This window comes from Manduca sexta, chromosome 8 (genome assembly GCF_014839805.1).
Source record: "Manduca sexta isolate Smith_Timp_Sample1 chromosome 8, JHU_Msex_v1.0, whole genome shotgun sequence".
Classification (NCBI taxonomy): Eukaryota; Metazoa; Arthropoda; class Insecta; order Lepidoptera; family Sphingidae; genus Manduca; species Manduca sexta.
Window position 1 is genome coordinate 5,162,150 of NC_051122.1, and position 22,084 is coordinate 5,184,233.

The window sequence follows — 22,084 nt, forward strand, 5'->3', positions numbered from 1 at the left end:
TTTTGGAAAGGTCCCCTAAATGGGTTCGCGAGGTTGATAGAATACTGATAAGAGTACGCTCGAAACCCATAAACTACCCAAATAATGTGGCAAGGAATATTTTGTGACGTAACAAAATCGCCTTTTCCTTGAAAGTTGATTTGTTAAGTTCTAATTTCAACATATGAAACTGTTGTTGCATTTGACATCGTTTAGATTTAAACAAGTTAAAGAAACGAATCATTTTTTTTGTACAGAATCCGAAAAATATGTTTTAAAAGGTTTTAGTAGGTCACTAAACAACAGATATAGAAAAATAATCGAATGCATTTCAAGCACTACTTTAAGATATTTTGGGGCCGCTAAGTGTTAATAGATCTTGATAATTAATGTTGTCGGAGCTTGCTTCATATCCGGATTAACATTAAACAACCACTCACAGCGGGAACTCAGACATTTCCTTAGGGATTAACTTTACCAGTACACAGTAGACACAAAATTGGCCAAACTAAGTTACAGAAAATTAATAACCATCGATATTGTAAATTATGTTAAGAAAATCCAATCTTATCCATAAACAGCTTATTAAGATGTCAGCATTATATTTTGGAATAGTTTTGTAAAAAAATAATTTAAAATTGTTCATTAATTTATCATTTAATGTATTATCAAATGGTAAAAAAAATGATTGTATTTAGTTAATGACAAATATTTCATATATTTAGCAAAACAATTACCGTCTCAAAAAATTATTATATTTTACAACCAACCATTTTTTATCTTGTTTTTATTGCATTACTTCTGTGCATTTTAATACCAGCACTAATCAGACCGAATCATAATTATTAAATAGAACATTGAATTATTAAATAGAACTACGGCTCTGAATGAGAAAATCCTATAGATATATGCATTACATCTAATCCCACTTGTTTCTTTATTCCGGAAACAGCATTTTACGTGAGAGTCGATGCGAGCAGAAACTGGCATATTTAATATCTATTATCTTTATATTATTACTAGTAGGAAACCTTTAGTTTTGTTTGAAGAAATAATACTTAGTTAATAAGGTTTAATGTTCAATTTCCTACGTAATAATTGCGTATTATTTTCTCTTTGCTTATTAATCGTGCAAAGCTCAAATGACGTCATAAGGCAAAGCCGCTGTACCAATATTCAAGGATAATACATTGTTTGTGTATTCGGATCTCGTGAGAATAACTCGTTGGCCACTCGAAGGCTTTCGTCCTGGGATTGACCTTAGCTTTATTGCACAGCTTATTGGTTTTATATAGCCCGAGAGACCTAATAGAGCATGTAGGATGTAGGAAAGAATGAATTATCTACATTTTGATAGACGTTGATGCTGGTAACAACATCATCTGCTAAAACATCTCTAAGAATTTTGAATCGAAATATTAAATAAAAAGGATTTGTAAATAATTAATCGGATGCGTTTAATATTGTCGGTAGAAATCCGTGTTTTCTACAAATGGTTTCATAATTTAAATAATTGTGGGTTTTAAAATTGGAAAATATAAATTTCGTGATCATTTTATTGTTGAAAATAATGACGTAATTATCACACGCCGTGACGATAAATTAATTATGGAAATGGTTTGGATTGCTGTTCCGACGCTCTTAGCAACATTTTTAACCTAATTGTATGAATGGGTCGTTCGGTTTTTGCATTTGACCAAATATTTGATCAAATTGAAAAGATTTAACTGGGCTGGAATGGAATGCGTGACACAAGCTTATTCGTATAGAGTTGTAATTTATTTGGCGTATTGATTAGGGGAATTCTTATACCCTACTCCATCTGTTATACCTAAAATTTATGTTTCATTACAATATGTTTTCATAATATCATTATATTAGTCAAATTATATAAGGTTTCTCTTGAAGTTAAAGTTGGATATTATTGCATCATTTTGGAGAGTAAAATATCCTGGAGCAAGGTGAACACACTTTTAGCTCTTTATGCCAAACACTTTCTAAAACTATTAAAATGTTATTGTCTATAGAAAGGTACTAAAAAGTGTGAAATTGGGCACGCGGAATCGTGAATAAAAAACTCCTTGTATGGTAATAGTTTGTTTAAAATGTTTCAGTTTATTATTGCCTCACAAACGTTTACCGGTTACCGGTAGGACCAGTGTAAAATGGAAATTTCATATTGAAATCAAACCGAAATGGTCGGGTTTATAAATCCACCCGGTTTGTGGTTTGAAACGTGGTCGATCAGATAGTGCGTTACATTCATTGCTACATTGTGCGAGCGTTGGAAAGTTTTAGAGCGAAAAATTATTATCAAGAGCCTTTGTAGGACGCACACTCGCATCGCATTTTATTTGTAAAGGAGTCTTTCTAATTTGAATTTTCAAACGACGTTAAAGCGTATAATCTTTTCATGGCAAACATGTATACGAATGTCTATAGATTGTGTCTGTGATGTCTATGATGTGTGTTAAGATTTTATATGGAAAATATTATATATATATAATTGTACCTACACGTACCAATTAAACCTTAGGAATAATTGTGATAAATTTAAAGTTTAGAAATAAATAATTTTAATGACTGACTAATCCAATCGGTGTTTTGTTTATTACACTAAATGATTTGATGTCATCAAACAATGGCTGTGATTAGTTAAAACATTGACAAGCGTTTATTTTCAAATGAGTAGATTAAATCTATTGCCACACATATATAGTTTATGCACGTAAAGGGTCAAGCTATTTACGATTGGACGACAACACTGGCCCGTTTGATGCTAGAGCAACTTCCGCAGCAATCACTTGTTTACCGTTTTACGTCACGACCATTCCAATTACATCAGTGGACTAACCTATATCCTATATTGGGTTTGTGCTTAGCTGTGCCCCCGCCTTTGTATGTGCCGCCGCCGAGCGCTCTCTCTTCTCCGAAGCGCGGGTACTCGCTGTGGACCCCGACGAGAGCTACGCCCGCCTCCTCGCCACCCGCGTCCCTCCCGCCGCCGGAGTAAGCCTTCATCGCACCCGGGATCGAAAGCGTCGACACCGGCTTTCGCAGCTGAAATACACCGAAATGTTCTGTCAGAAAATAACTACCACACATACGGTATTGTGTAGAAAATTGAGATTTACGCGTCACCGTTCTGTCGGTGATTTAATTAAACTGTAATTAATATTTGGAAACTTAATTACTAGGAATTCTGTAATTTGTCGTAATTTGTACAACTGCTTTGGAAATTATTTGGGTGTGTATTGCAAATGACAGGCGGCCTATTTCAGCAGGAATTTTGAACATTTACACACCATTAAAGGCTTACCATGTCTAATGTGTAAGTTCATGTATTAGAACATGAAAGCTTCTATACTGTCAAGTAATACCAATCAAATTATACAAATTTAAAATACATGTTTCTCAAACATTCAACACTGTACAGGCAATCCAACACCATATCCCACTCACAAAATAACATTTGTACATTATATTTCCCTTACAATTACAAAATAAACCTTGACCTTTTGTATTAAAGCACATAGGTAATTGAAGTAAACCCTTGGACGTGGTCGTTAAAATGACGCCTTCCTACGCGGACCGAATGCTTGATCAACCATTGAATTGGCCCCACTCTAACTATCTCATCACGTAGAATCGTACAGGATCAGATGGATCCCTCGCTGAAGATTATTGGACGATAACGCTGCATCATACTCGAGTGTTAATGTTTGAGGAACACTTATTTTTAGAATAAACGTTATAATAAACTAAAGTATATTTATAGACGTTATTTTTGGGCTATGTTGTGAAATCTAATTTTGAATTTGGATATGGTTGTATAGCTTTGAATATTTTTAATGAATTAATTTCTAGCTATAATATAATAATTATTTTACATAACGTCTTAATGATTAATAAAACTGTAAATAAGTATTTTATTTTATAGTATATTTGCTCGGCTTATAAGCTAGATAAAATATAACATATAAATATTACAGTCAACTACGTATTTATAAAGAAGCTAAACTTATATACAGAATTATAAGCAACAATCACAATATCGTGTTATAAAGCAGAGTTGAATTGTGTTTCTACAACAATACCAACAAACAACTGCTATTACAAAGACAACACAACGAGTCGCCCAAAACTATAAACAAATATAATTCATTTCATAGTTCCTTTGACACAAGTAATTTCGAAACAAATTGAGAACATGTATTGAACTCTCACAAGCTCTGGTAGAGAAGTGACTTCAGCTTGCTTGTTGTATTTCTTGACTAGCATTTGCTCGCGGCTCCTTGCATGTACTTCCTTTCCTGAAGCATATGTCTCATAGTGTCTTTTCTTTTTATTTTTATTAATAAAGGCACGACAAAGTGAGGATAGTGGGGATTGCACCTGGAGAGTTAATAAGTGGAGAAGGATCCAGATGAGAGGTACACATTCCCAGTCGACAGAAATGTGCCGGCCCGTTTGAAACTGTTAAGACAGACTGATCCCACGCGACACACTTACGAGATAAATACACAGGTTACCCTAAATATATGTTAATACAAAACTTACTATCTGGATAACAAGTTTTATCGAATTTCTCTCGAAGTTTATACATCAACTAATACTTACACCTTCACCAACTTTATTAGTTCGGCTGATGGTAAGCATTACTAGTTCATTTATATAATATATATATAATATAATATCAGCCCTGTATTACATACTTGCCCACTGCTGAGCACGGGCCTCCTCTACTACTGAGAGGGATTAGGCCTTAGTCCACCACGCTGGCCTAGTGCGGATTGGTAGACTTTACACACCTTCGAAATTCCTATAGAGAACTTCTCAGATGTGCAGGTTTCCTCACGATGTTTTCCTTCACCGTTAAAGCGAACGATAAATTCACAAAGAATACACACATGATTTTAAAAAAGTCAGAGGTGTGTGCCCTTGGGATTTGAACCTGCGGACATTCGTCTCGGCAGTCCGTTCCACACCCAACTAGGCTATCGCCGCTTAGTTCATTTACAGCAGCATAAAACAGACTTTGAAATAGAAAACACTGGGCTCGACAACCTGAGTTATCAGAAGTCACACAACGTTAGTAATTACCCAGGCAACAATGTCTTTGCAACCGCAACACGAAAGTGCTAGCACAAAGCTGCTTGGCGACACGAATAGATATTGCGGTGACACCCACCTAGCCCATTATTGCATAATAATACCTACCATCCAATAGATTGAATCATCAAATTAATCAAGTAAAAAAATAAATTGTTCATTATATAATGTATCGAAATTGAAAATGAAATCATTATACTTTATTTCGAAGTTTTTATTAGATATTTTTAAACCATAATTATCTGTGATGTCCACTAGTTTAATTTATTGTAATGAAGCATTTTAATTACTATGTAACATGCGTGTATACCTACATAGTAGCAATATACTAGCTATTATTAACATTCTTTTTATGCCATCATTGGTATCTAAAATATTTAAATCGGCAGGCAAAACTAGTAAAATTAATGGATAGCTCATAGCGAGGTTTAAATTAAAGTATATAAGGTTTAATATAATATATCAAGTTCGTAAATTGTATTGTATGTTCATTAAACTAAAATGTACAATCAAAATAAACAGAATACCAAATACACACTAAATATTCGCAACAAATCTAAAATATGAATAAATTTACGCTTTTGTTTGTTACGAATTTAGTTCGGTTAGTTGGTATTCAAAATATTCAATATGCAGATAATATTATGCGCAGTCAAACCATTTTATTAGCTGGCGGACAGATATTTCTAACATTCGATATTTAACCCAATATAAGACGAGACAAGGAGGCCAAGGACCTGATTATAATCGCCATGTCTGTCCGAAATAGTAGCAATGCATCTAGGACACTAAAGTACAACGTACTGGTAAAACACAACCATCGTTGTCCTGACAATTTACACGTTTCTGTGGGTTATAGACCGAAAACTGAGCTATACTGATTTAGCTCAGATCGCATAGCAGATACATTTTTTCATACTTGTCTGTACTTTTTTTTATACCTGCACCGCAAATACTTTACTGGTGGTCAGTGGAGTGGGGACTGTGTGACGACTGCGAGAGATGATTACCCCTCGGCAGTCGACACAATTATGCCGGCATGTTGGAACCGAATATACACAGGCTGATCCTGGAACGCGATACACTTATGTTGGCGACTTTGGCAGGTTTAAATACCTTGTATACGGTGGTCGAAGCAAAATATAAACTACAATAAGTAAAGAAAGCTATGTTGTATATGTAATTTTCATTGCGATTTAAGCTAAATTTATTTAGCATGATATGTTCATGATATAACTAACTCCAAATCTTGAATTATATAAAATAAATGACTATGCCCTTCAAATCGAAATATAAGCCTGGATATTCCTCGTTTACAAATATATACTGCTGTGTAATACGGAAACTGAATCTCGTATACGTGTCTGTCAATAAGTACAAATGTTTAAGCTACGTTTCGATTTGATCCTTTTCGGACACAGGACCTCACATAATTTAAAACAGAATTAGGGTTTCCAATTCAACTAAACTTGGTCGTATTATAATTATATCATCCTTATAAAGTACTTCTAAAATCCACCGGTTTCGAAGCCTTACTGAAAGAACTCACAGAGATGAAAAACCATACAAATACAACATTATTCGAAATCAGCACTCGTGGAAACTCTTTTGTTTCGAAAATAAAACATTTCTTTAAAGTTATTTTTCTTAATTTATTATGATTAAAAATGTAACTTGTTTTATCTCGAACTAACTGGATTTCAGTTCTCATCTTGTATTCAAGCGGCATTTACAAAATCTTTCCTGTTATGCGTTCAGAATGGCGAAAAACTTTACCGTTTCGTCGAGTTCCTTTATTCAATTAAAGATTTCGTGGAAAATATATCGACGTCCATTACCACGGAACGGAATAATTTATTTCGGCTTCGGCCAAATTAAGTTTACAACAAATTCTTGGGATCTACGTAATTCAACTATTTTCTTTGGTTATATTTTGTAGTTTTTAATAATCATAACATTCTCATAATCATTGATAACTGCAGTATGCACGTTGAATCCAATAGAATGTAAAAATTGTAAAAAAAAATGGGCTACAGTTAAGTTTCATATTATCTTAATATTTTTTATTAATCCCTTATGTAAACATTACAACATTACTTTATTGATAGCAATGTTTCTTAACATTAAAAATTGACCTGAAAGTAAATTAAAAAGTCCAAAGTCCGGTTCCCTACTGACCGTCCCCTGATCTAGAATTCAATCAAAAGGATTCCTACCTTCGGTAAGAATTCACTCCACCTTCTCCTTAACAAATGGTTGGTACGTTTCTAAACGAAATTACTGTTAACGTGAAATAAAATTACAAAGAAATATGTTCATTGGGTGTTCTGAAGGGTACAGAGCAGTTTCGACACATAATGGTATTATACGTGTGTCTTTTCGACATGACTGGAATAAGTAATGCAACTATCAGTTAATCGGCTACAATAGACTTTAACACCCAAATATTTTTACACAACTATAATAGATTTGAGGTAAAATTTTAACACGTCTTTACTTGCCTGGAGTATTATAAGAAGCCTTTGGATTTCAAGTATTTCCATATCTACCTGGTTGAGGACTATAGTCACAAATTACAGCTGCTTTATTGAAAAACGCGAAGTTCTAAATATAAATAGTAGTTAGTAGTTACCTATTCAAACTGTCTACTTCAGTTGGTTATATTTCTTTTTTTCGAGAAACATCTATAGAGCTATACAAATCCTGTCCTTATACTATCACTCACAACTCTGAAGTCTGAAGGTTCTTGATTGGCATAAAATCGGCCAAAAATCCTGCCACAAGGCTATATAAATAATAACATAATCAATGTCGATCTTAATCGTTCGTTATCATACAATACGATATTTTTCGATATTAATTGGAAAATAAAATTATCAAAGCGTAAATCTATTAATATACGGCTAGGAAGTCGAAAACAGCGCGTACGTATGCATGAAATACCAAATTATTTATTGAACATGAAACTACGCTGCACCTAAACAATTTTGTAATGAGGTACGTAATTTAAGTGCTATAGAGTATGATTAATTATGGGCGTAATTTTAGAATGAAATACTTAGATATTACGTGAAAACATCCATGAATAAATTTAACGCTCACGGAGAGAGAATTTATATTTATATTATGTTAATGCCCCGATCTGAATATATGTATTTCGTTGTCGTATGCGAAAAATATGAAAATGCCATGAGATCATTAACTGCTGAATGCCACTGAAAGATGAAATTTCGTTTCATGTTGATAGTGTTTGAAAAAGTAATGCTAATGGTTGTTTTATGATGGCAGAATGTGAATGCGACCATACCTGCGAAAGAAAAAACGGACGTTGAATAAAGTTCTAAAGGCGAGAGCGAGTCTTGACAAATGTATTACCTGATCTTTCTATCTTTGTTGGTACGAATACCTGTTTAGTACGCCTAATTGTATAAAAAAAAATGGCTGAATGACGATCTTTACATAAGTAAAAATTATATATTTGTGTTCCTCATTCAACAATTTCGTCTACTTTATAATTGCTATGTGAAACGTTAAAATAATACCTAAATTTATAATATAAAATTTGCTATTATGAAACAATATATTAGTATCGCAATAGATTTGAGAAAATAATGTCACTCATTCATGTTTACATTTTTATTATGGGATGGTGTACTGTGACAATATTTTGATCACTACAAGCTAACAAAAACGATAACCAAACAAAAAAGAGATATTAATAACCTAGTAACAGTCTAAAATAAATAAACTCCTTTATAGTAAAAGCCTGAGATTCAATATTTAGTTTCAAACTCGCGAAATAAATGAGCTACTTCGCCTTTTCAAGAAATTTTTCACATATTTTCCAAAGCCGTTATATGAGTATTGGGTATGAAAATGTTTGAGTTTAATAGAAGTAAGAATCGAATTTATTGTCAATTCTGAACGTTTCTATCAACAACCGTAGACAGAATCTGGTGTATTATCTATTCAATATACCAGAAAAGGATATATTGGAATTGTCATTTACAAAACCCAGGAACCAAGAAATTACGTATAAAAAATTTGTGAAGACCTAATACGAAGACCAATAAACGTCAACACGGTAACATTGTCTGCACGTGTTTTGATTGCTTTTGAAATATAAATAGTATTTCCATCGAAACCAATAAATATGTTGTAGTTAACCGATACTGCCGTATAAGAAATTAAAAAACTTCAAAGTATTGTGAAGGTTCTCGCTGCGCTGTGTCAAATTGCAATGTGCAATTTCTAAAGAAGAAATGGCAACAATGCCGTACATCTTTCAGAATATTCCCTTGTTATTTTTATCAATTTGAGCGCAACACGTCTCAGTATTGTGATATAATCGAGTAACATCGAGGAAAATACAGCTTATGGTGTATCGTGTTGTTGGAATAATATTATTGAATCCGTTATAGCTTAGTTGCCGGCGCAAATCGATGAGGTTATACACCGCTGAGTGATTTATTTGGATGAGTTATACACACAATGTTACGACTTTCACGCAATGAAGCAACAAGTTACTAAGTGTTTCAGGTATATGAAAAGAATGTAGAGCCTATGTTTCATTTAAATTCAATATTTTAGGGAAACGTAGCGTTGCAAAATTTCTTATTTACATGGTTTAAAGTATATATCAAGATTTTATGTATTAAATCTACATTTGGATTGCAATGAATGAACTATTTGAAGTTACTACACTAGTTCGAACAATGTTTAAAGAAATAATTGAAGGTGGCAATGTCCTTGTCCAATTAAAGAGACATATGAATTAGCTTAAGAAAGTAACTACCAACATACTATATAATCGTAGAATTACTTTCGTTGGTTTCATAGATAACAACTTAGCACCTAAGTATTTGGTTCATCTAACCTTTATAATTATACTTGATAATGCCATCCATCCTTGTCCAAGGGAAGAAATCATTGATCAAAATAATATGAACCCTCCAGTTCGCAAGTGGATGATGGATGAGTAATGTTTGTATGTTGAATAATGTTATCTTCAAAGTCGCCAGTCACAGATGATGGGCAGAAACGCGCAGACATTAAGTATGTCCTAACATCCATTTAATTTAAAGGGGAAAATCGCAATACGTTGTCATACATTTTTAATTGTGTTAAGAATTTGATATCAATATCCGTTTCTAAAATATCAAATAAACTGTCAATATCAAAGGAACTATTTCATTATAATGCATGTCAATAAAAAATATCAGTAGAAACAATGTAGCAATTACATTAATAATAGAAACGAAGACGGTAATTTCGAATAAATAATGCACATTCATAGATGTAAAAAGGAAAACAAAAACATAAAATTACTCCACAAATGTTCCACTAACCTTACATGTTGTTTGGAAATTAGATGATCGTTAACAATGGCTATCCGATAAGCATTACCTTCACAGTAACTATCTAAAATTTATAAGGTTTATTGATTACGAACCGAGGTAGAGGAAACGCTGTTATTATCGTGTTCATTTTTTACATCGACGTGTTTGTTAGTAGAGTGAATGCAATATTGTGAATACAAAGGGGCTTTGAGGTAGAACATTACATGAATACGTTGCAGCATTTATGCTTTTTTCATTTTGTGACAGAATGTACAAAGGCAGCTTATTGTAATTTCATATTCATTGGCTTTACGGTTCTAGTTCATCAGACGTCTTTTTTCCTGGAGATTAATCAGTTTTATTGGTTTTTGTGGTTGTTGTGCGACAAAGGAACTTTTATTAATTTCTCGATCGTGTATTGCTCTTTCGAAATCAATTTCTTTTCAGTTTCCGTTGTATCGTTTCTTTGAGAAATAGTTTAACTCAAATGGGTTTTGTGGTATTATGGAGCACTTAAAGGGGTATTAAGAAGAGAGGTGCAAATAGCAACCTTAATGGAAGTAACTAAGTTTGAACCACTCTTAGAAAAAAAGAAACAAGAGAAAACGTTCATGTTTAAAGAACGTGCCACATTTAAAAGAAAGTACTTCGTTTCGTTTGACTTCGTTACATTTTCAACTTATACCATTTTTTACTAGTAATATTAATTCCAACTAATTGAAAATATTATCTTGTTTAACGTATTGCTTCGACCAGTCTATAGCTTGGAGTCTATATATATTACGCCCACTGAAGCGTTAAGTACTTTGTACACATAATTTACGAATTCATAGAATTTTCCAATGGTTTATTTTGAAATAAACTATTTCACAATCTTCATGACTTCGACGTTTTGGTAAAGAAAAATTCCTGTTAAAACTACTCGGCGTGGTTGAAAATTTATGTATCGTGAAATTTGAATTGCCTCTTTAAAGCAAGCGTAAAAGAAACTCACAAAGAAAAGTATTCCCGCAATATATTATACGAGAATTTGCACTCTCGAGACTGAGCGATAAAAAATGTTTTATGTAACTATGTATGAGGCTGCTAGTAGGTCAGTTGGCAATGCAGTATGAAACCAATGCGCTGAAATATATCTAATGTCACATGAAAAGCAGTTTAGATTTTAGGATGTGAAATGTTGTCATAAATCAATGAATGCTAATAGGGTATATCGTTGCTGTAGGTGGAGAACTAAATAACTCAAAATTTCTAGTTTCGAGATAAACGCGATTAACTGTTTTTTTTTCGTTATTTTTAAGCATTACTAAAAACTATAAATAATTTTAATGTCGGTATCTTTATAATGTTGGGTCTTATTATCTATTATATTATGCATTAACAAAAAAAGCTCTGACCTGAAGAATAAAAATATAAAAAAATAAAAACTTCTTATTTAATTCTGCCACAACAATGTTTTGTAAGTTTGCTGAAATAAACTAAATAACTCGTATAGTTATTTAGTTTTGCCACACTAGAAACCATATGGTAAAGTAATTATAAGGTTAAATAATTACAATTATAGAGTTTATTAAAGTGAATACCATTAGGATCTCCAATGTCTAAATTAAACAAATCAAGTTGTTTAGTTCTTCTACACACTTGATTAATTTTGTGTACAAACAATAGACTCGAGGAAGAATTAAACAACTAATTTTATTTAATTTCTTTACTATTGAACAGATTATAAGTCGCAGTTTATTGATTTTATTATTTAATTATTTACTTTTTCTACAACAAAATATATATTATTTGAATATATTTATTTCTCCACTTTTAACATAAAAAAGCTATAATTTCGTAACGGGATAAGATAATGAAATGCTTGTTAGGCCAAAATATGCGCCATGTTTTGGGCAACACAAAAGTGATGAAAGTCCAAAATGGCCAAAATCCGAATTATTTAGTTCTCCACCTACAACGACGATATTTTGTATCCACCCGGATAGCGACCCCCGTACATAATACATAACGTGTTAAAATCCGTCATAGTAGTCCACGTGAGCGACGAGCGTGTGACTTTCCAAGATCAGTCTGTGTATATGCTATTCAAAAAGGTCTATATATTATCGACTAGCGAGGGGATCTCTTGTTTATTGTTATTCTATCGGGACCTTACTCCGCTCACTAACAGGTACAATGGCGTTACTTTGCTATGGGTGTATAAAAAACAAATTGATATCATATATATCTTCAATATTGCTTGTAGACTTTTACTACAGCCTAATTAGCCTGACTGGCATCTTCTTGGTGATTATCAATAGAGCAACGTCATTCATTGATCTAGATTTAATTTCGAGTACCATGGAGTATTAAGTCTATTTCTTGCGAAAGTATTATAACAAATATTATATAACATATTAATTTTCAGCTTCAATGATAGTCGATATTGTTTAGATTTATAAGTTTCTATAACACAATTGGTAAGTACTCAGAATCACTGTTCATGGGTATTGATTCCGTAGGCTGCCTGCGTAATGCAAATATTTATCGTCTTCGCGTTCTTTTCTCCGAACAATACATTTGTCAATGTCTCCGGATCTGACCCGGGCTAATTAATTGATGTTTCGTAAGGATTTTATTTGTTTTATTGCCCCACTATTGGGAACGACTTGTTGGATTTTTTAATGAAAACGTTAAACATTGTTTAGAATTGAATTTAAATTTGTAGGATCGTTTCCGTTTATCCGAATACTATAATAGTTGAAAACATTTTTTCGAAATAATTAATATGATTTTATAGTTTTACTTATAATATTAAAATTTATTAATAGTTATCATGAGCTTCTGGATCTGGAAATCTTTAGCGGAGGCCCATGTTCAGCAGTAGATAGCCTGGGGCTAATGATAATGATGATGTTTTTCTATGGAGTACTTGTTAACACGTCAGCATAATTCAAGACATCACTACAAAATTAAACAATTACACGAGAAAATACAATACCGTATTTGTACCCATTATATTCTCACACCGCTACATAAATACAACTTAGGGTCTTACCGCAGCAATGAATCATTGTGAAAAATAACAAGGAAATGTATCATAAATCAAGTAGCAAGTAACGCCTTATACGATCAACCACTATTATAGATATCTCGTAAACCGGGCTGTGAGCGAAATGCCCCGAGAATTCCTCGCGTCTTCGTGACACGTCATGGATTCTAAATGTAAACAGAAAAAAAATGTAAGTTGACAGATAATGCGCAGAGCAGATACACCACCTGTGGAATTTATTGGGTTTGTATTTGGTATTTTAAAAATAGGTTTGTTTTCATGGTGATTAATATAATGATCAAAATGTTATATGTTAAGTTTTTTTCGTGGCATCGCTCGCGTAATTTCCCAACGTGTGTATTTTACCAGGATAAAGAGGTATACATGTAGGGATAAGGGGCAAATAAAAGAGAAGAATCCTACTCAAAACCTTTACTTTTGACCACTTAATTTTAATTACACGGTTGCGCGCACGCCCGAGCGTCTGCCGTGGCCACCATTGCTCGCGAGAGAGAGAGAGAAAGTATTTTCACCTTTCTCTCATGCACCGAAAATCAGATATGCGTACAAAAACATTTTATTATAATTCTCTTAAAATACGATCAGATATTATTCCCCACATACATATTTTTTTTGTTCGAGGAATTTGTCTATCTGATTACAACCACAAACATCTGAACATCTTAAACGACTTTCATTTTTTTAATTCAGTGGGATTTGTAATATTTTATTGAAATTTGATGTAAAATATTATATTAACAATACACCATATTTTATATAAGAGTTCAAACATAAACTGTTAATGCTCAAACTATTTACAAAAGTGCATGAGCCTGTTTATACTAAAGATTTATTATTACATTGAACTTTACTATTACTATGATTGCAATTCATTACAACGGTATATCTCAGATTGTCGGAAAGATGTTTTGTGAAGGAAATAACGTCTCATTTATCTTTAAAACTGCACCATCCTTCATCAGAACAGCGAACGCTGAATCCACATTCGAACAAGTTTATAACAAATGAACTGATTTTTGGATTGGAGCCAGATTCAAGAAATCCGTTCAAAACAAGTCTGGAATTCGAAATTGTCAACGTCCATCAAACACTGACTTTGCATATTACTTTGGGATCTAATAAATCAATTCCGTGCCGGTTTAATAAATCAAGGTAGTGGATGCTTTTGTCAGCGGGGTTTCAAAAAAATTATCCGTTCACATCCAGTGTTTATAAAACGTGGAAGTAAAATCAAACGATTTTTAACTGGTATTGAAAAATATTTGGATTCAGAACACATGTACGGATCTTTTAAATGCCGAACATTTAAACGATCTATATTTGGATTAACATAATAATCACTATGTATATAGAAATATGTAGCAATATTAAGCGTGTGTTTTCCCTCTCTGAAACTGCCAACTAGTTAAAGTTTAACCATAACTGCTTTATTTAGTATAATTTATGAATCTCTTGGTTACATTTGAGCATATTATAAAATAGTCATAAAATCTTGTCCAGTATATTCTGAACATGAAACCGAATAGTTCCTTTTTTGCGTCCACAGTTCCATTGACCTATTTTATATATGTACAAAAACTTTGACAAGGGACTTTATAATCTAGACGCCTAACCTTTGCCCAAGGCTGCGTATTCTGTAATAAGATAATGTCATAAATGCGTGAATACAACATAGCGTCTATATCCCATCCATATTTTATCCTCAAGTAGATGATATAAGAACTTTATTTGAATAAAATATATATTCCTTTAAGATATTTCTACGAGGTTAGTGTAGCACGTCTCTAATAAATTATCTTTTTATGCCAAGTTTAGAGTACATCTATGGAAGTTGCTTCGATATTTTGAACCTAAGATACAAGTTTTACGATTCCAGTCTCGATTTTCGTTTAATAAAGTATGTGTGTTTATTCATCCTTTACACATCACTATTGCGGTTTGATTATTTAATGATTTTCTTTTTTAACGTATAATATAATTCATGTGTATTATTATAACGGAATATAGGTAACAGCATTCAAAATGTTGATAATAAATAACAATCATCATCATCAAAGAGACTTGATTTTATAATCTACATGAAAAGAAACAATAAAATCACTAAATTCTACATTTTTATTAAAAATTTCACTCTAAACATAAATCTTAGTATCTCTAACTCTTTAACAACTTAATTTCACTGTCAAACTTTGATTTATGATTTTGCGAAGTTCATCCACATATTGCTATCAGATAATATTAACTTTGCGAATCGATGCCTCAAATTGGGGAAGTAATCTAACTTCTTTCGCAGGTACGAATTAATTTTAGAATGATAAGGGTGATTTTTTTTTTCTATTTACGATATACCACGTGACTACGAATTTATATGAATCGTGAAAATAGTTTAAATTTTTAAGTACGACTACTTCAATGAGATTCTGCATAGAAAAACTATGAAGCTATATACGTAATAGTAGAATCTTACTTCTTATCTTACTAATCTTATACGTGCGAAAGTGTGTTACTTATATGTTTGGATGTTTGTAAGAAGTTAACGCAGAAACAACTGAACGGATATGGATTAAATTTTGTACACGAAACGACCACATCCTGCATTAACACATAGGCTACTTTTTATCATGATAATTTGGTATGCTGGATACTTCCATGAAAAATAAAGGGATTTTTAATATAGTTTATGAATAGATGGCACTAGCTTCGTACAGGTGACGCTATATATCGCTACGGTGTTTTAGGAACTTTCGTTCCAGGAATTGTTTTTCACGCGGGCAAACCCACATAATTTCTTTAGTATTGTAATTTTTTTAACTTATGAGTAGGGATATAAGCATTTTTTTTTATATCAGAGACTTTTTTAATATTACATTTTAGAAATCCCTTATGAAAAATTATACTTAAATTCCTACCTTCCATTCTATTGTTATAGAGGTGGTAATGGTCTTGCAACAAAGAAGAGTCTGATAAAACAGAGAAATCGCATAGTATTTTACGAGTGGTCATTATCTAAAGATAGATGGACACCAAATCCTTCTTTTTTATGATACCTATAAAAATATTTTATGTGTTTAGTTTTTGCATCACTGAGAAAGTTTTATATGGCATTGTATGACTGTTGATCACAACAATACTAATCACAAATGTATTTTACGAACATGCACATAGTTGTAAAAATACGGAATAAGTAAAGTTGCTCATATTTATGTTATAATATAGCAGAATTACAGCTTAACATTATGACGATTGTTTGTAAGGAAATAGTACAGCATTAACGCAGTTTTTTACCTTGTAAATTTGATTTTTCCTAAGAGCGTATGTAAACGCATCTAAATAAGGACGTTGGCAGGTACATTAATGAGATATTTGCATATATCATTCAAAAACACTTGACGACTGCCAGATCTAGCCTAACAACAGTTTATTAAGAAAGAAATTTCATCGCGAGTTAAAATTGAAACGCGCTAGAGAAGCCGTACGTTATTAATGCTACGTCTATAACTTCTTTTATTGTAACACAAAAGAAAAGTCTGAACCCAAAGCAAACTGCAGCACAAAATTGTGAACGCCAAATTTTTGTGCCAGCCCTGTTTCTGTGGCTAACGAACCGTGGCATTAACCAAGCAATTTTTATGCAAGGCATTGTCTTTCCACTTGAAAGTTTCCTGCAAATGCGAAAATTAAGATGTTAGTTGGGTGGTGGAGACTGTTTTATAAAAAGTTTAGATTCTATATTATAATTGATGCATACATTTTAAATTTTAAATGACTTTAAAATGTAGATTTAGTTAATCCGATTAAAAAGGAAAAAAGTCAAAGAAACAGACCAATGGAAAAACCATAATAAAAAAATATTGTATAAATATTTTTCTATACGAGCAAAGTGACCCCGCTGCACCTGAATAGAAATAAATTTAAAGGTGTCTTTATAATGTTTCGTTATAAATCTGAAGGTAACCTTATAGACAGTTTTGTTTATATTTTTATCGTGTGTGCACTACTGCTTACTCTTGTGTCAAAAAGAACAATGGTTATTGTTTCTCTTTATTCGTCTATGGATTATTGTAATGAAATAAATTAATATGCCTATCCAAGTCTTCCTATTTTAGGAAATTCATGCCTCGCAGCGTTCATATGCCAATATTTATAGTCAAAATAAGTTTGTCCATTTTTCTGTTTACATAAGTTTACTACAGTTAGTCCCTATTTTTATACTTTAAGAAGTATCTAACAATTGTAGAAGCATACTCAAGGGAGTTAAATCTTTAAACTGGAAGAATTCGCTTATCAAGTGCAATCTATTTAACCCGTTTAATTTAAATACATCTCTCGACGAGGTAATTTAAAACTTTTAATAAAGTCGCATGCTAAGGCAATAAGATTAAAATCCAATTGAACATTCCATTTCAAATGTTATCCGCGGTCGCCTTGCAGTTTGATACCGCTCTACGCTCTGATTTGCATACTAGATATTGGCTCTGTGAGGAGACCGTAAAGTTTTATAATTTTAGAAATCCAATTGTATTGTTCCGCTGAAAAGTGGAAATAGAATATATATTTGTGATTTTTTTATTTTGTTTAAATAAGGTCAAGAATTTTTATATATAACCAAAGTATGTCTTAATGGTAGATGGTCTAAATTTGATTACGTTTTTCCGAAATATTATGTTATGGCTCGTTATTTGGGTTTTCATATTAATTTGGTTTGTTTTTATAAGAATGATTGTAGTTGTGAGTTTGATTGGTCTACTCATTAGATTTCATGGGTATTATTACTTCAATATTACAATCTATAATTTCACATGAACAATGTAATAATATTCTATTAATGAAATTACAGCTAGCGTTAAATCACAATTTATTTTGTCCTGTTATCTTCCCCAGTAATTACTGCAGCGAGGTCGTTGCTTCAAGACAAACACCATCCAAAAATAGCCTTTATTTTCTCAGTGGCTAGGTCTGACTTCGTTGTTACAGTTTTTCGTGTGCGTGACCAGAAAATTTCCATGTCATTTTTGTCATGGGTGCGGGGCCAAATGCGGCGATGAGTCCTGTATACAACGAAGATTTTAATTTTAAACGTTAAAAAGGAGGCTAATAGCATGGAAATACGAATGTATTTTGCATAAGTGAATAATAGGTTTTTCATTTGTGCCATCTAACTAGCTCATTAGAGTTATTGTAGATTTGGCCTGTTCCAGAAAAGGCTCTGAAATGTCGCAAAATTAACAAATGGGGTGAGGCGCTACGGTTCTTGTACTCTGGCTTATAGTGGAAATATAACACCAGGTGACCTATTTACATTAACCGGTTTTGGCATAAAAATCGAATTCGCTAATTTAAGTACACTATCTTATAAAGTTATCATGCGTTATTTTATATTTCCATATGTAGTCCATGAGTTGGATTTATTTATGACGTAAGTATTGGGCGTCATTGCTACAGAACGTAGAAGTCGAAGTCAATATATGTATGCAGAATGTACATACAATTTTATTAATGATCTATTGAATAATAGAGAAGTTCGCTTCGTGGAAACTTGTTTAAATAATTAAATATATGCATGTTTCATGTAACACTTTCATCGAAAATAATCGAATACTTCACTTCGATAAAAAGCGTTTGAATGCAATAAAGTAAATTGTGCAATAAACAAAAGGTCTTTAAAGGCACAGTCATCAACGCCATGGGTCGAGCCCTATAATCATCTTTATAGTGTCGAATTGGGGCACATTCTGCATGATTTGCAAATTGTTATGGGACGGGCAAAGGGCATTAAGGATGGCTAGTAAATAAAATTAGTAATATATAATAAAGTGTATATTTACAACAATAATATTTCTAATTTATTTGTGTAATCCAATTAGTCATAAGTCTTTTTGTCTTAGTAAACCACTCTTTAATATTACGGAAGGGTTAGAGTTAGAGCGCTACTCGTATTCAATTTTAGCTAATTGTTTTAACCTGAGCAGACAAGGGAATCCACACTAGTTTACTAGTGTACCACACCAGTATCATTGGCTACTATTCAGTCGTGGCCGGACTTTGTTATAGATACAGCATACCATTCATTACAGTTATAAAATATATCATTTACTATAAGACGTGCTTATTAAAGACACCGTTATTTGTAATAAAAAGAAACTAAGCATTATTGTAGTTTCCTTGTCTACATGAACTGCTATTATCTACGTTATGTCTGATGTATAGAATTGACATTTGCGTGACTAAAAAGTAGAAAGTTCTTAATACGACCCGTATTTTTAAACAATAAATTGAAATATGAACAATTTAATTTTATACTGATATTCATAGACATGTGTAAACACAGAATGAACTCCAAGTAAGTTTACTAGTGGCCAACTCATCAGTGAGTGAAGTGGGCGGGCATGGCTCATAGAAACGAGGGCTTGGACTGACAAGGTTTTCGAGTAGTTACAACATACTGGAAGTTGGAGTTACCTCTTATACGGGATTCCTGGAAACGACAATAAATTCAACATGTTGAAGAAATTCACTGACAAATTACTACGCTTTTCGTTACGTGTAAAAAAGTGTCGATATTAGAAAAAATATGTTGTTAAATTGATACTGAAACATCTAATTTAAGTAGCCAAGATTAAAGTAATAAATCATTTTTTACTTTCAAAGGAATTATCAGTCTATCCATACGAAATCTTTATGTAATACCAAATTTTTGTTAGAATAAACTAAGAATTTATAAGGAGCTAGACATTCTATCCGCAAGAACTTAATGAGTTATACTTCGAAAGCGAATCAATCAATTGCCAGACGAAATACTTTTATTTCTCATCTTCTAGTTCGTGTTGGTCGGTGTCACGACCCGGCCCGGTCATCCTCACTAATTACTGTCAGGCCGAGAGCCACAAAAAGTAATGACCGCTAAAAGTGGCTTTAGTCGTTGTAAAACGTATTTCGGGATATATTTTTGTAAGAGTTAGTAACGTAAGGTGACCAATGAGCGCTGGAATGTTAGTTTTAAGTTTTGGATATTAATTTGATCTAGTTCTTAAAATGTCCAGCACAGAGTTTAAGTTGCAACTTTGTCAGAATAACATACATAATATTTTTTTTTTAAATATGTTTTATTTATTATTTTATAACACATTGTATTGTAACGTTTAATTAATATAAAGTTATAACCTTATGTACATATGTAAATGTAATCTGTGATTATCTATAAGTTGGTTTGTCACGTTTAGTTTAACACTATATTAAGTGGTAATATAGCATAATCTAATAAAGTAAATTTTTTGTTGGACCTAATAAAATAAATAAAGAATATATATTATATTAATATATTTTTCTATTATTAATACTCATGTTTATTGAATATTTCATAGTCTTAAGCCAGTCTTATCACATTTTTACTGCTCAACAACAATAGTCCACTTTTCTCACACCGGCACCCAAGATTAAAAATCAAGACATTAATGTCGTAAATTGGATTGTTTGAAACTAAATTCCATTTCAAGCGTACGCTTGCATACAAATCTTGGCGGTAAGAACCACCGCGTGCTAAAAACGCTCTGTTTCACTATGAAATCGTAAAACACAAAAGCGTCTCATGCAAGGCGTGAAAAATGGCACGCCGTAATAATGCAGTTTAAGCTGAACACAGAATAGGAGGATTTTTATGAACAACGTGTGTTGCTAAAGTTTAATAGGAAGGGATTTAAATAAAAATGACGTTATCGTATGCGAGTTACAATATAATGAAATCTGTGTTTATGGCTTATCTTTTTAATTGTACTAATATGTGTCTTCAAAGGTATTTTATTAGCTCAAATTATACATATAGGTTTTATCTACATTAACTATGTAAGTGATTGACTATGTGCAATATACAACTCATATAATATAAAAGGCTTAAGGAATACTGCGCTAAATAGCTTAGTAATGCTTTTAAAACAATTTTTCCGTATTGTTGGGATACTTCTGATTATTAAACTCAACCTATCATAGGCCACTGAAAGACAACATGCTTAACAAAATCTAACGGAAGAATTTTACTTTGAACTAATTATAAATTAAACGAAAAATAGTCAATATGTTTTTTTTTTATATCGGCACGTAAAAATGACCCTACTAGACCTGATGGTAAGTAGGATTCAATATAATGTCGACTGACGAGTGATGATTACCCCTCGGCAGTCGCCACAATTATGTCGGCCTGTTGGAACCAGATATATATAGGCTAATCCCGGAACGCGGCATACTTACGTGGGCCACTATGTCGGGTTTTAACACCTTGTGCACAGCGCTATGCGGGCGGATATAAAATATATCCATCAGCACTGCAGCAGCCACAAACAAAATGTCGATTTTAATAATTTTATTGGGTCTAAGATACATATTTTTAACTAAAAATCACAAACAATGCACACAGTTCTACACATTTACATTTATAAGGATTCGTTCCACCAAATCCACACAAAGTCCATTTTACTGTTGAACTCGTTCGTGGCGCTTTTAAGCTATAAAATTTGTATTCAAATGTAAACGCACAGAAATCTGCAAGCTCTGCAACAATGTGTAAAACGTAACTCTTTTCAAACGACGCTCACTATGAGCCACATTA

At 32.5% G+C, this 22,084-nt stretch overlaps 1 protein-coding gene across 4 annotated transcripts in view; it reads right to left on the reverse strand.

Moving 5' to 3' along the window:
- Positions 1-22,084, reverse strand: part of LOC115446687 (small conductance calcium-activated potassium channel protein) — a 235,278-nt gene that overhangs the window by 13,268 nt on the left and 199,926 nt on the right. For all 4 annotated transcript variants that reach the window (XM_037436474.1, XM_037436475.1, XM_030173471.2 and 1 more), the window contains one exon: positions 2,834-3,039. In XM_037436474.1, coding sequence (XP_037292371.1) covers positions 2,834-3,039 — 206 coding nt within the window. The remainder of the gene's footprint in view (positions 1-2,833; positions 3,040-22,084) is intronic.